The 16,183-nt window shown below is 42.4% G+C and overlaps 1 protein-coding gene across 5 annotated transcripts in view; it reads right to left on the bottom strand.

Annotated features, from left to right (window-relative positions):
- RASGEF1B (RasGEF domain family member 1B) overlaps positions 1-14,515 on the bottom strand; it is a 34,750-nt gene extending 20,235 nt beyond the window's left edge. The window contains exons 1-4 of one of the 5 annotated variants that reach the window (XM_079919187.1): positions 14,389-14,515; positions 13,430-13,478; positions 1,951-2,133; positions 151-273 (exon numbers count right to left, since the gene is read on the bottom strand). In XM_079919187.1, coding sequence (XP_079775313.1) covers positions 151-273; positions 1,951-2,127 — 300 coding nt within the window. In that variant the 5' untranslated portion in view covers positions 2,128-2,133; positions 13,430-13,478; positions 14,389-14,515. Of the gene's footprint in view, positions 1-150; positions 274-1,950; positions 2,134-13,429; positions 13,479-13,847; positions 14,275-14,388 lie in introns of those variants that run through there. The other 4 variants (XM_079919186.1, XM_079919184.1, XM_079919183.1 and 1 more) reach the window with 4 other exon arrangements.
- Positions 14,516-16,183: the final 1,668 nt, after the last annotated feature.

The following is a 16,183-nucleotide window of genomic DNA, read 5'->3' on the forward strand; positions in this document are numbered from 1 at the left end:
AATTCCCTCTGCATAGCCATGATACCATTTATGGATCTCAGCCTGGGGAGAAGCTATGGTTACTTAAGGAAACCAACTTCACAAAATCTAAGCCATAAAGCTACCAAACTTAATGGAAAAAAACGTTAAGTTCAAATAAGGTATCATTACCTTATCACCACTAGGATCACTTAGTCTCTGGTGCTCAACACATAAGTGGCAAACTTTGGCCATTAGCTCATACGGATGCATAAATAACCGAGAACTCAGTAGGAAGGTAAATATGTACGTTCTCTGTGGCAAGAGAAAAAAAAGTCATCATGGTTATATTCTCTCTGAAACTAGTATCTTTCCTATATATTATACATCATATAGCACTAAGTTCTCTTTAGCAAAGTTACAATGCTACAGTTTCAAAAGTGATGCTTACTAGTAGTAAAACAACCTAAGATGGATTTCTCCTTTACTTTGTGATATATATTTTCCCTTAAACCATACTAAAAATAACAGAAGTACAGGGTAAGTTTAGCTACTAAATTATTCACAGTACAGTTTTACATCCATCCTCTGGGAGCCAGGATACCAGGACATATAACTCAGTCTAGTAAAGAAGAATGAAATTCAGCCCAGGGAGATCAATCTAACTTAAATATACCACCCGTACAGATTCTTGTTCTGTGTCCAAATATTATGGTAACTCAATGGAAACCAAAAAAATCACCCAACCCACATCAGCTCAAGAAATCTCCAGTGGGTCCAGTATGACACACTGCAGCATTTGTGTGCTTGTGTCAGAACATTCAAAGACAGACTTTCAAGTAATCTATTTACTTGCTCAAAGGCTAGGCAATTTGATAAAACATAATATCACACGATATACTTTTCTTTAACCACAATGTCTCCCCAGAAGCCAGTAATGAAGTAAAGCTTATTTGTTATAATACTTTCATACTCCCAATAAGAAGAAAAATTCCATGGGTTTTTCTCCCCCTTCGGTGCCTTTTGTAGCTCATAAACACTTACAGGGCTGAACAAGGGATGCCTTTTACTTTTGATTAGAAGTTTTCCCTGTGTGGCAACATATTTGAAAATGCTACGTAACAAACCTCACACACACAGAGATAACTCAGTAAGAAACATTATGGTGAACTACAGTGGCAAGCACAAACTAGCCTCTACACACCAAGGTCATTATTATATTTATAAAATCATTCGAATCTAGCACCTGGATATTTTCATGAAATCTTTATCAACAAGCAGCTGTTGCATAACAGGGGCAGCCATAGCACAAGGGAAGGGGGAAGAAACATCACGTGCCCCAGAAATAGAAAACCTGGGTTTGAATGTTGATGCTGGGAGTGAGACCATGTGCAAATTCCTCAACATTCTGAATTTCAATTTCTTCCTCTCTAACCTCTTGGAATTGCTGTAAAGACTGAGAAAATGTAAACGAATTCCTTAAATTAGAAAGGATTATCCATACAAATGTCAGTTATCAAAGTAAAACATAAACAAGTGAGTCTGTCATCTGATGTCGAATCTATAAAGAATTGCATCTTGAATGTAATTCTTGTTCTCTTTTCTGTGAAGCTTCCCTGTGTAACTTCACTTTTCTCAGCATAGTTTTGGAAAACAAAAAGGCACTAACCATTCTAGGAGCATCTAATGTTCTCTGGCATTTCTATTTAAGGACCAAGGTATGTGCATGAGTCAAACCTTACAGGTATTTCATTTAGATGGTCTCTGACTGACTACAATGTGATACCAACCCTGAAAGGAAAACTGATACACAGACATATCATAACCAGGTTCAATCTGATCTCAAAGCACTCAATAATCAATATGCAATTTCTTATTAGAAAAATTCTTAGTAACCCAGATAGAATTCTGCAGCATCTAGGGTCCCTGTCTATTCTATTGTAAATTCTGCTGGATACCGAGGACGTGTTGCAGGGGCACATGGATACCTACATCCGGATAGTAATCCACGTTAGGTACTAAGTGCTGGATGAGTGCTTCCAGAGATCCGGAGAGGAGGTTGTTGTCATGGTAATACAACCCTCCACAGCTGTCCTCTGCAGACTGATAGAGGTTTCGGTTGTAACCGCTGCTGTCAAACATTGCTGAAAAGGGAGGAGTTTGAGGCATGCTTTCCTAAAATGAATAAAAAAGGAAAAAACAGTGTCAGTAATATGCAAAAGAAAAGTAAACTTTAATAGGCATTAGGCTTTCATAATCACAAGGAAACAGGCAATTTTTAAAATAGGTTAGGTTCTGATACAATCTGAGAACCCATCAAGAAGCAAATTGCTCTTTGGATAACACATGTATGTATATTTTTGAGTACCGATGTCATCCAATAAAATACCATAAAACACTTGGATCAAAGGCTCCAATCTGGACTTAACTTCAAGTCTCTGGCTGCCGTGTTTAGATATCATTCCTTCACATTCGGTTATGAAGTCAGGGAGGGGAAGTGAGCTTTAAATTGCTTTAATCCCCTGAATCAAGTATTATCCTAAGGTGGAGATGTGTGGGCCTTGAAAGTTGGATGGGAAGAATTACATAACACTTAAGAAATAAATACCAGACTAGCATTGGGCATATGAGGAGATAACCAAAACAGAAGTTGAAAAAATGAAATTGTAAAAGAGGCCTAGAAGTAAAGTATGTGTGTGTGTGTGTGTGTGTGTGTGTGTGTGTGTGTTTATAGACGCACGCGTATATCAAGAGATTTAATGCTGACTCCCCAGCTTTCACTGGAAGATCGGATGCTATTGATTTTCACCCCCTTTGTGTCAAATTCTTTTGGGGTGCAGAGCTCTATAAAGCCTCAGTTCTCAGTAAACACACAGCCTGAGCAAACACCTGATTTGGGGAGCACTGCCTTCATCCGTGTGCTCTGCAACTCACAAAGCCCTTGTCAGAGGATGCCTGGTAGAGGCCAAAGGCTATTAAGTTATTACTTGGATTCCTAGGGACAGAGTTCCCAGCCCCAAAAACAGACTCCAGTTCTGGCAGCATGTCTGGACAATGGAGGCAATTCAGGAGCTGCAGAGAGTGAGGGCTTCAGAGGCAAACGATGAGGGGAAGCCAAACTCCAGGGCTTGGACTGACAGGGACAGGGTGTGCAGAGGCTGCAGGAGGACACAACCTGGGCTAATCCCTCTTTTCAAGATGCTGAAAGATATCTGTATCCGAAAGGGGGAGGGGCGTGGGGCCTGTCTGAGGAGGCACATCCATTACTCCAAGTGCATCTGTTCTGGTTCCCACTAATGGGGGCCACAGCATCACAATGTGTGCGCATGCCTGGGCAGGGGGTGGCCAGGGGTGGGGTGCTGGGAAAAAACAACGTCCATTATAAGGTGACTTGGCAGGTGAAAGTGGCATTTAGGGAAAGAAGCATCAGGAAAGAGAAATAGAAAAAAAAAAAAGCTTCAGTATTTTGTGCTCTGTCCCATCCACAAACCAATGCTGAGGGAGAACATAAAAGGATCCAGCACAGAGAAGGAAAGACAAACATCATATGATATCACTTATATGTGGAATCTTAAAAAAATTATACAAATGAGTTTATTTACAGAACAGAAACAGACTCACAGACATAGAAAACAAAGCTTCGGGTTTACCAACAGGGAAAGCAGCAGCGGAGGCGGGGGCGATAAATTAGGAATTTGGGGTTAACAGATACACACTACTATATATAAAATAGATAAATAACAAGGACCTGCTCTATAGCACAGGGAATTATATACAATATTTTCTAATAACCTATAATGGAAAAGAATCCAAAGAAGAATACATATATGTATAACTGAAACATTTTGCTGTACACCTGAAACTAACACAATATTGTAAACCAACTATACTTCAAAAAATAGCTACAAGTGGGAAGAAAGTGAGGACTGAGAATCACTCTGTCTGGGGAGACTTGTCACTACCAGAGTCGTCATTGCCATCCCTCTCGCTTGGGCAGGACATGGTCATAATGGCCAAAGGAGCAGGAACTGAGGATGTAAATGTTAACACAAATGCTCCCCACTTAGTTGGTAAGACCTCACACATAGGAATCACGGTTAGATGAAGAACTCAATGTTAACATTGTATAAGGCAACGGACAAAGTATGTTTCTGTCCTCTTCAAATGGCCAGTTTTCTATGAGTATGTTTCATGTGCAATATCATCTTTGCAAATGGGTTGTCCCTGGTGGGAAGAAAAACAAGAGCCTGTCTACCTTTGCCCTGAGAAACTCAAAATGTCCTTAAACTGGGACACCAGGACCTGAGATGAGAAACATCTGAAAGTTACTTCTTCCAGCCTGGAAGGAACCTTCCCTCTCTGGATGTGGCTTTCCTGCCTCTGGCTTAAAAAAAGCTTTAGATGGTTAAAACCACACAATATCCTTGGTATCCAGGATGACAAGTGGAACTCACTCTATCCATGCCCTTGAAGTTGTTTTTCTTTTTTTTTTTCTGCCAAGAACCATGAATTTTCCTTGATTTCTCCACTTACTCAGTACTACCGAAACCGTCCTAATATTAAGTGCTTTGGGGAGAAGGTTGGCCAGGATTTGGGAATTTCAGAAAAATCAGAAAATGTTAAAAGTTCAAAAGGACCATAGAAATCAAATGGTCCAAGATGGAAAATAGATTTCATTTCACTTCCTAACGGCAATCAATCCAAAGTGGTTGCCAAAAGGCCGGATGAAGAGTGAGGATTCAAAGCCTGTAACTGGGTGGGGAATGTGTGCTAAGGGATTAGCAATGACCGCAAAACAGTCACAGAAGAAGCCAAGGCCCAAGCGTCATGACAATCAGGTCCACTCTCCTCTGTCCATCAGTTTGCAAACTGAGACCTTGGGCGGTGAGGTGAAGTGACCAGGCTAGGACCACACAGCCACGTGGCTACAGCACCACGTGAGCCCCACGGCACTCCCCTAAATCTTGCACCCCTGCTGCCTTTGGTAGATTGACAGGAAGCACGAGCCACAAAATAGTCACAAGTCACTCAAAGTTCCCTTTCAAAGAATCGGCACCAAAAGCCACCAAATATTTGTACTTATAATTATTTACTCCCATAAAGTGGACAAGGACCCAGATTTAATGAAGCCCTAATCTAGGGCTTAAGAGCTGTGAAAACTTCGGAAAGTCACTTACTCAGCCCCTGCCCCTAGGTATGTTTTTCATCTGGAAAATTATTTCCAATTTTGCTCACTCCTTCCGAAATTCTAGATGATAACAAAACTACCAATTTTCTTTATAGCGAAGTTAGAGCATTTTTAGAGCAATGGCAAAAGGTCTTTGTATTGTTCCTTGGAAATGTGTCACAGGATTTCTTTGAGGAGGCACAAAATATCAACAACAACAAAAAACCCCTCCAACCAGGCACCAAAAGAAAATACTACAAATAGCAATGGACACCAAACCGAGATAAGTTAATTGAGGTTATAGTTTATTATACTTAAAAATCAAATTTAAGAAGAGAATCTATCATAGGTTGTTTTCTGCCTTCTAATTAGCGCAAAGTCTGTTGCCAATCAGCTGATTGACCACAAACGAACTTGACTGTTGAACTTGCGTAGAGCAACAACCAATGGCTGAGATTTAAGTCACTCCAAGAGACCCAGCCCCTTAGTTACATGCACAATGGTCCTATTTTCCCACCTTGCCATATACTGTCAACTCCTTAGGCCTCCACCTTCCTCAGTGTGCATCCTTATACTATGGGATCCTGTGTGCTGGAAAAGGTCTCCACAGTCCACAGCCCTTTACTTCTCTGATTCTTGCTCAAGGCCGCTCCCCTGAGAAATGCCTAGATGCACGGTGGGCAAGGCTCTGAGAATGTCAGCAGCTCCCGTCTGTGTAAGGTTTACTGCCCACAAATGCCTTTTTGGATATTATATCTACCTTGTTTGGCAGGGATCCTTACTCTGTTTGACTGCATAAGCACGGGTTCAGAAAAACTTCATTACTCAGCTGGGGTTACACATCGGATAAGGGACAAACAGGCAGGGTTTCAAACCTAGTCTTCAGACTCCAGGTTCAAAATTTATTACACTACATCATGTTATACTGCAAATGGTCTTCTTTGAACTTTTAATGTTTAACCATAAAATGAAAAGCCTGTCAGTCTGTCCCAAATTGCACGCTATTAGAAAAATTCACATGTTTTACACGTTCTACATAAATCCTTGCCCCAAAGATGTACGAACGTCATTAATTACTCTTATTAAAAAGCAACACTATCAACAAAAGTATTTAAGCTACTGACCTTTGCAATCAAAGCATAGTGCTATCTAGACAGACTTCAGAAATTCTAATATACACTTCTTCATATTTTATTTTCTTTGAAAGTGGGATGCACATAAATAGTTAAGTGATAAGAAAATCTGTTTAACTGTCTTTTTTTAGCAATATATAAAATAAAAGAGCATCTTACAATGGATGACATTTTAGATTCAACGAAATACAGTAATACTTGCTTGTACGTACTTTACAGATTTCCAGTAAAAAAGATCTGATGAGACAAATGACCAAAAGAGAGATCATGGATCATGGTACATGTAACTAATTTCTGGACAATCTCTAGCAAGTGGTCAGTCTAACCATTTTCCAGAAAGATCAACTGCCTTGTATAATAGACGCATTTGATAAACGAGGGGAAAGGTCAGCAGAATGGCACAGAGAGTACTGCTTGTGAAGTGGATTTTTAAGTGCCTAAGAAGATAAACATAGTAGATTTTTTTTTCCTCTCAAGTACCTTTCTTCTTATTACCCACATCAAGAACCACTGTTTGTTCAGCATGACTCAAATTTGACATCCAAGACTTTAGTTCTACCTGCTTCAGTTCTGGAATGAAAGAAAGTGAAGTTCAGAATATTAAATATTGGCTTGGTTCTTGTTTAAGAAAACAAATTCATAGAATATCCAAGTACTGCACATGAGAATCCAGAGAAGCATTTAGCCCCGGATGCTATTAACTCCAGAAACCATTTGCTAAAGCCTCCCTGGTGGAAGAAGGGCTAAGTGTAAGGCGGTTCCTACCCCACAGCTTCCATTTATTTTCTTTAATCTCAATGTAGCTCTGACTTCTTATCTGCAGCAAATCTTCTCTTTACAGCTCACAATTACTATTTTCTGTCTGTTGGGTTCTGTAAACTCTCAATTTACTCTTCTCTACCCTTTCCAACATAATCTCAACACCAACTTCTCCACTGTCTGCCATCCTTCTTTAGCACAAATTTTGCCCAACCCAATATACCTGCTATGGGGACCTGCTAATCAAAACTCTGGTTTAGAAAAACTGACTATTTCCAAAATGAGAATATGTGGCAGCATTAAGTACTGGCCTTAATTTGCTGTTAAGTCAAACTTCAAAGTAGCTAACTCCTTTGGAAAAAGTGAGATTTATATGAGACGCTTGAAAAAGCTGCTGACTCTATTCAAATCACTACCAGTAAGATAAGACAGAGGACAGGTTAATCTCACAAGCAATTCTCACCTTGCAAAATTTCATTTGTAAGCCAGTTGCTGGAAACGCAGAATATATTGTTTGGCCAGTAGCTCTTAACTTTTTAGGAAAAGATCACAACTTCTCCACACACTGCCCCCAGAGAAATCGACCAACAGGTTTGTATATACTTCCAGGGAGTTCAGACTCCAGATTAGGAAGCACATGTGCTGGCCTGTACAGAACCTGGATCGTATTTATCTACTTCCTCAAAGAAAGAGAACATAGTGGTTCTGAAGGGAACCTTGTTTTAACAAGGTTAAAGGTTGAAGACTGGCTCCTTAGAAATCAACCAATACATGTAAATATTTTCTAGTAGTACTGATCCAATGGCGTTGAAGAGAATGAAAAAGACACTTCTTTCGGTTTGCATAGAGATATTTAAATAGCTCCCCCACACACACATTGAGGGAGCACTTTGGGATAAGGGGGAGGCAATGAGACAATGGGAAACAGATTTTGGTTTTAAAAACAATGACCCAGGGCTTCCCTGGTGGCGCAGGGGTTGAGAGTCCGCTTGCTGATGCAGGGGACACGGGTTCGTGCCCCGGTCCAGTGTCCCACATGCAGCGGAGCGGCTGGGCCCCTGAGCCATGACTGCTGAGCCTGCGCGTCCGGAGCCTGTGCTCCGCAGCGGGAGAGGCCACAACAGTGAGAGGCCCGCGTACTGTTAAAAAAAAAACCCAAAAACAAACAAACAAAAAAACAATGACCCAGGCTAAAAGAAAGCTCTGAGCTGCCAAAATTAGCATACAGATTACAGGTTCTTCTGGAAAACTTCCCAAGAGGAAGTAAAAGATACCCAACCCACGTATACAAGATGAATGTTCTTTCTTATATTTAATTTGGGAAGCTGAAAAGTTGGTTGACAGACAAGATATCTTACCGGGGCAGCTAATTCAGTCACAAAGATATATCATGTCCTTCCAAGGACCCTGCAAAAGTTCAGCATGACATTGATCCAGCAGCAAGGAAGCAAGCTCTAGGTGATTTAAGGGATGAATGGATTTGAAAGGCATGCCTAATGGTTTCAAACCAACTAAAGCACCAGATGAAAAGCTGCCTTTTTTGAAACAACAGACTGTGTTTGAATTAGTGACTGCTTTTGCACAAGGTTATTTACGAGGAGGCAGGTGCATCAGTCTAAGGTGGTTTCAGGTGACAATTCCAATTGGAAGAGGGCCAGGAAAAGATGGGTGTGGGAACTAAATCAAAAGCCATCCTTCAACAACTGCTTTAGGTGTTTGGTAAATCTCTGCCAGGATGTCAAGTCAGCATTTCCTTTACACTCAGGAGAATGAGATAGCAAAGGTAGGAGTCCAAGATAAAAAAGGTTTATTTCAGCCCCTATTTCATCACAGAGCACCTCAGTGAAATATTTAATAAATCCAATGTCTTTATATTGATCGCTCTCCTTTCGCTTCTGTTCAAATGCTGGGCATGTGTCCAAACGAGGTAGAGGAAGCCCTCCCTATCACAGTTGAACTTTGAGAGCATATTTGTTTAGGGAGGAGAGGCTTAATTTAAGATCCGGCAATGACTGGTTCCCAAATTCCCATCTAAATTCCAAAGGAACTTTGCACTTTGGTGAGATGCAGCCTCTTCCTTTTTTCATTTAAGGCTCCAGAGATCGGAATGAGAAAGAGTTCACATATTTCAACTTTACTCCAGCTGGGATCTCAAGTACTTTTAGCCTCCTTTTGGCACGGCTGGATCTCAGAATACAAGTGCTGACTGTACGCTCAGAGAGTGTTTCTCTAACTATGGATTCAAGTTAGGGGAAAGTAAAAGTCAAGTCTCCCACACTGTATAAAACATGCTTATTTTGAGCTTGAAAAAAGTCTCAAAGATTATCTTCTCATTTCTTTCTAGCAGCATCTCTGGACACTAGAAATGCTACACCTCTGCTAACCTCCTTGAAAAAAGAGGTATTGTGTTGAGATTACAAACAAAACAGAGTAGACGACTCAGAATCAACTCACTTCTTTGGCATGTGAACAAAAAGTAAGTAACTCCCAGATAAGTACATTCTTTGGAACTGAGCCCCAAATGCTTTGTAGATTTCATGGTCAAGGGGAAATAATCAGTATTTTTGAGGAAAGAAGGTCCTATTTCTCTCTACAATGATGGAATGGTGGTATTTCCTGATTTATTATAGGATTCCACATTAAAAAATGAATGTGCATTTTGCTTGATTTGTCCTAGATGCTACTTAAATTTTTCTTCATTAATTCCTAATTAATGGAGGAAAGGGATTCTGACTCAAATAATTACCATCTTTGGTTTCCCTGAAAGAAAAACAAGGTTAAAATTTGTCATCTTTTGTCTTGGGTATATCTTGTCAGCAGTTTATTAAGACACAAAACAACAATTCAGTACGTGGCAACTACAAGTGGGCCTGGAGAATCATTTAAAACTTTTCTATGAGATAAATCTTTACTAATTTTTTTTTGTAGGAACTGATCACAGCGCATGTTGACATTCTTCCTGCAATGTTTTTAATCGTCTACAACTGCCATGCAGTTCCTGAGCTTAACAGTAGATGGCTCCACGTGCCTTGTCTTTGAAAGGATTAGTGCTTTCTAGCAGTAACAGTAGGTGCTGGTTTAAAAAATTCAAAGGATAATTAGAGTTCTGGGGGAAAAATTTGAGAAATTGGTGTTTGGGATCGTGGAATATTATTGAACTTTGGAAAGTGGCATTGCTCATGATATACAGTTGAAAACATATAAAGCCAGTCTATGTCTGGGTGCCTGTCTTGGGTGCCTGTCTATGATGAGAATTAATTGTCATTTTCCCAGAGGAATAAAAGTGATCTTCTGGAAAATCAGAATCATCGTTATCTAATTAAGTGTTGTCAAAAAAGAACCTTCTGGAATATTGGAAATGTTCCTCTTCTGTCCAATACAGCAGCCATTCACCACACGTAGCTATTATCGAACACTTAAATGGGGCTACGGCAATTTTTGTTTGTTTAATTTAGTTAAACTTAAGTTCATATATCCCCAGGTGGCTATTTACTGAACAGCACGGGCCATTACCTTGAACAGCACAGATATAAGTAATTGAATCATTTATACACGATAGATCTCAAGCTAAATTATAGAATATCAAATGGGGAGCATCCTTTACTAAAAGGGTTTATGTTTCTAAACCCCGTTCACCTCAGCATACTTAGTGAGGACATTCAGTAAACAAGTAGAATTTTCTATTTACAATTTATTGTGGAACATGGTTACCGGGATAATTTTATTTTTTTGGCTGCAAGTTCTTGAAAAATTACCCTTATCCCACACCCCCCTCCATTCTTCCCTTTTAGATAAATAGAAGGATACTAGCATTCTATAAAGTGCTTTCCTTTCTTACAAGACTAATTTGTACTTTCCCTGTGTTAAACTCATTTTCATACCAGGGCTTCCTAATAAAATTTGAATAAATTGAATGACTTCCAGATATAAATGTACCTTGACATGAAATAATAAACACACAAACCTAAGAAAAAATGATTGGTCAAAAGACTGGTTTTAAAATGACAAAATAGTAACACTGACTTAAAAAGTCCAAAAAATTTTCCTGACTCAACCTTCTTGAAAATAGCATTTTTAAATACACTTGTAGGAGAAAAACAAGAGCAAAAAACAGCGTAAGCAGATAATAAATCTCTACATAATTTTCACCAATAAGAAGAAATTTCACTCTTCTCTCTTCATTTCCACACACCAAGTAGCTGAACATCTAACTGCAGACCATTCTTCAGCCTTCATTGTTCCACAGCTAATAAAGGGTGCAAATGAACGAGGTGATAGTACAGCAAGATAAATCAGTTAACACAGAGCTAAAAGAGACTCACAAATCATCTAGTTCAACACCTTGTCAATTTCACAGATCCTGCAGGTATAGGGAGAAAGTAAGTGACTTGTTAGGGCTCCAGATTGATTAGAACCCTAGGCTCTATTCCCAAGGCAGAAATCTGCCCACAGCGCTAGGCTACATCTGTCATCCTAGGATAATCAAGGGTTGCACAAATCTAATTTTTATAGATTTAACTGGAAAACCAAAAAGGACAACTAAAGGGGGGATAACACCTGTATTCAACCACTAAAGACAAAATTCCCATCAATCTTAAGCAGTATTTTCAACAGTACAATTTGTCTCTTTAAGACCTTACAAGATGTTATAATGGTTGTTCCATTTATTATTTGTGGCACCAGAATCAAGATTCTAAGTCCCTGCTTCAGGGATTTCAGATTCTTCTCCCAAGTAAGGGAGGATACCCTAATTTTCTCATCTCCTGTCCAAGCAGGTACTCTCTTTGGGGTCATCCAAATGCTCCTCCGAAGTCTAATTCTTCCAGGCCACCTCTGGAGATTGATCCCACCACTTCCGGTGCCATATTAGGTAACTTACCAACATAAACAGTCACCTAGTTTTGCCCCTTCAATTTTCTTACTTTTTCCTAGATAGGTGTTATTCAATTGATTTTTTTTTTTTTTTGGTCTATTGTAGTTTATTGGCCAGTAGTTAGACTGTAAGAATGTAATGGTAGTAATAATATAAGAAATGTGAATGATTATGATAAATAATAAAAATTTAAAATATTTAACAATATATGCCTAAGAATAACTTAAATTAAAAAAACAATAAATATAAATAGTTTATGGTGATTTTCGGTTCCAAAAGACAGAACGATCTCAGGAATCAGATTAAATGTCTAATGGAGCATATAAAATGGAGCAAGACTGAAAATGCACCAGGGGAGAAATCAATTCGAAGAATTTAACACTCCATTAGACCACTGAAAAGTACTACACTTAGTAGCCAGAAATATTGCCACCTCTAGGAAGACAAAGGATTGACCCACATGTCGTGGAAGAATGCCAACAAGACACTTGCTAATCAGTAGCCGATCTTCTCCACTTCTCCAGAAAACCTGCTTGAAAGGCGTAACAGAGCAGCGCTTGTGAACCCTGACTTCTGTCAAGTGCCCTAGGTCCTCCTTGGCCCAACAATTGCCCCCCCCCATAAACTAACCATTAATGATAGGACCTAACAAGCTGCCACACTTTTTAATCTGCTATGAAAATCTTGACAGCCAAGAATTTTTCTTTCATTTTAGAAGTCAATTCTACATTTGCTCTAAACCTCACCTGACTAGTTGTTTTCCTTCCAAATCTCCAATCAGGCATATACTCTGGTTAACTGTAACCTCCTTGTTTCTTAGCACAGGCTTATCACCATGGTCCATGTTTTAAACTAAGACACAGCTATCACATGCCAAGCTCTAGCTACTGTTTTCGGGAGGAAAGAAAAATTATTCACCCCATCTGAGTCTGACTGTACCAGACATTATTCAAGAGTGCAAAACCCTGATCCCTGAACTCTTCCCTTTATGCACTCAGTTCAGAGACCCTCCCTCGGCCATTAGAGATCATCCAGGGCTAAATATAGATCTACGCACACCAGCGGTCCCTGGCCACCGTCACATGGTGCTGCTGACGAACTCCTTGGAGACGCCTTCTGCCCAAACATACATACACAAATTTCTGTGCATATTCATCCATACACACTATACCCACCGAATTCGTCGGCGAAGACGGACACATCTACATTCAGAAGAGAAAGTGGCTCCCTAGAGCTCCCCTCCTGCGGTTTACTACACGTGTGCCGCCCTCCGCACTGTCAGAGGACCTAGCTACGCTGCTTTCGCCTGAGCTGCGCGGATCAGGTTGGGGTAAGGTGGGAATCAATACTCCAGTGGATCCCAGACAGACACACACACTTACACTTCAGCCCCCCTGTTCCGCCCTGTTCAGCTTGTACAGCACTGAAGTTGTTTCCACGGTTCCCCTAGAGAGAGGAGCCTCCCCCCGCTAGCGGAGGCTCCCAGGTACCCACAGTTCACGTTATTATCGCCCAGCCAGGTGACCCGAGACAACTCACCTGAGCTCAGGGCAACAGCAAGGCGACACGTTGTGTCCCAAGTTACCAGCTGAACGGAGAAAGGAAAGAATATCACCTCGTCAGTGGCGAGCACATGACCTCTGTTCCCTTGTCTCTTCCTAAGAGTCAGACCTTAGATTATAAGGCTCCGTCACCAAAAATAAGCAGGACCCCCAACTGCCCACCCCCCACACACACACTCACGAAAACTAGCCAAGAAGTAGAAGGAAACAACCTAGCTGTGCACAGGAAGGGAAGAAAGGTTGAAGAAAGGATGAAAGCGACCAGAACTCAGACAAATCCTCAAAAACTGTACCAAGATCTCGAGACAGAAGGCCTGGCTGCGGGATCGGGGCGAGAAAAGCAAAGCAAAACCCAAGCCTGTCCCCGCCCGGGCCCCAGTAGCTGGGGCACGCACCTGCTGGCACCGTGTCCGCTCCCGGGGCGGCCCCAGACGCCCTCGGCGGCCTGGCGGGAGGACTCCCCACTTCCCCCGCTTTTGCGGGACGCTCTGCACCAGCAAGCGCTCGCTGACCAGAATCTCCCGCCGCCTCCAGGGGCACTGGCAGCCGGGGCGCAGTCAGAGATCAGACTGCTCCGCGCGCAGCTCCCGGGCCGCCAGGGAGAGCGCAGCGCGCAGCAGGGTGGCGCGTTCCCGCTGCCGGGCTCCGGTTTCTCCCGTGAGAACTGCTGACCAGGGAACAACCCACCGGCAGATGGACCCGGGGTCCTCGGCTTCCCAGCTGTTTTCCGCGTGCCCACCAACGCAACCAAAGTGGAGGAAGCAAAAGAGCGCAAAAAATTCCGCCCAACCAGTCGGGTGCCTTGTTTATACTGAAACTACTGCCACCGCCGCCGCCGCCGCCACCGCCGCGCACACCCCCTTCTCTTCGAGTGCCCGCCCCCGCCGCCAGCCCCGCCCCCTCCGGCCCCCGCAGACCAATCACGGCGCAGCTCACCGCCCACTCTGCCACCGCCCCCGGCGCCCGCGGCCAGCCCACGCGTACCCGGGGGCCCGGGACTCCAGTGGCGCGGCTACCGGTTGTCCTCCCACGCTGCGGAGGCCGGCGGAGCCCGGCGCAGGCGTGTTTAACTACGCTGGTTCGGCTCGCTCGGACTGCGTGCGTTCCCTCCTGAGGGCACCTGCCGGGGGCTGTTTGTGCAGTCATGTGTATGCCTGTGTGTGTTCGTTTACCTGTGTGCTACCTGTAAATACCGGCCCGACCTGTTATACAGTATCTATTAACATAATTATGAGCTAGAGGTTACTGTCCCTCTAATTTTCAGAAGAGAGCTGAGGGAAACCACAAGAACATTCGCTCAGCAAATACTTACAGAAAGCCTGAGTGCTAGGCTTTGTGCCAAACGCTGGGGGCACACTCCAGGCTGGTCCCTGCCATTAGGAAGCCTTACAGTTAAGTGATGGACAAACGTTAAGCAAATGGTCACCCAAACAAAATGTAAAATTGTGGCTGTTACAAGTTCCACAAAGAAAGGAAAACTGCTGTGAAATATGTTTCTGGAGGCAAAGAGGGGAGGTCTGACCTCAGTAAAGGCTGTGCTGTCATGGTAACCGCATGCTCTATCATTGGATACTTGATAACTATTTCAGGAAAAACGGTAAAACTATTTTTCTAATAAAAATTTGTACGAATAAAAAGAGGCTGGGGACTTCCCTGGTGGCACAGTGGTTGAAAGCCCTCCTGCCGATGCAGGGTACACGGGTTCGTGCCCCGGTCCGGGAAGATCCCACATGCCGCGGAGCGGCTGGGCCCTGAGCCATGACCGCTGAGTCTGCGCGTCTGGAGCCTGTGCTCCGCAACGGGAGAGGCCACAGCAGTGAGAGGCCCGCATACCGCAAAAAAAAAAAAAAAAAAAAAAAAAAAAGAGGCTGGAGGGAAGAAACGATGAAAACAAATAAGGGAAGGAAGAGACGCAAGGAAAGAACAAAATCTTAAATCATCAGGAGCCTCTCTTGCCTGCCATGTGACCTTGAGTAAGTAAAGTAGCTTTTCTGAGCTTCAGTTTTCCCTTGTGTAAAACAACACTCTTCATACCTATCCTATAGGGCTATAATTAGGATTACTGAGATAGAGGAACTCTTTTTGTCCCTGCTCCAGCTTCCCTCCCGCCTCCTCCTTGCTGGGTTGGAAACAGCATGAAGTTCACCTTGCCTATTAGCTGATTCCTCCCCTTATTTCCTTCATCTGTACCTCCTCTCACTTCTCTTTGCCTAATTATACTCCCTCCTTCTCTTCTGTAAATGAGTCTCCTGTGACTCCGTTGTCTACTCTCACCTATCTGAGCTTCTCTGCAGTTTGAAGAAGGAGCCCTAAGACCAAGAAGGCTTGGCGGGTCCAGCTGTTCAGAGTAAAGCACCAAGGCTTGGGTGGCCCAGCCCAGCCCAGCTGTTGTGGTTGTGCTGGTTGGCTAGTCTTTCAAGCTCAGTTTTCCACCCTGGTTCTGCAACAAACAAGCCGTATGAGGTTGGGCAAGTCATTGACAATCTTGAGGTTCCTGGTCCTGTAGCAATAAATTAAGACTTGGACTAAATCATGATTTCTTAATGGAAATATTTGACATATCCTTTGTAACCTCCGGTTACACACCAGCCCAGAAGATTTTGCCCAGTTTTACATTCTGAAGTTATTTTTCCCACCAAAACAAAAGATGTTTATTTATTTCTCAAAAATATAAAATGGATACCATGAGACTGTTCATTCAATGCTTTACCAAACCACATTCCTGCTCCGC

This window comes from Stenella coeruleoalba (genome assembly GCF_951394435.1).
Source record: "Stenella coeruleoalba genome assembly, chromosome: 4".
Lineage (NCBI taxonomy): Eukaryota > Metazoa > Chordata > Mammalia > Artiodactyla > Delphinidae > Stenella > Stenella coeruleoalba.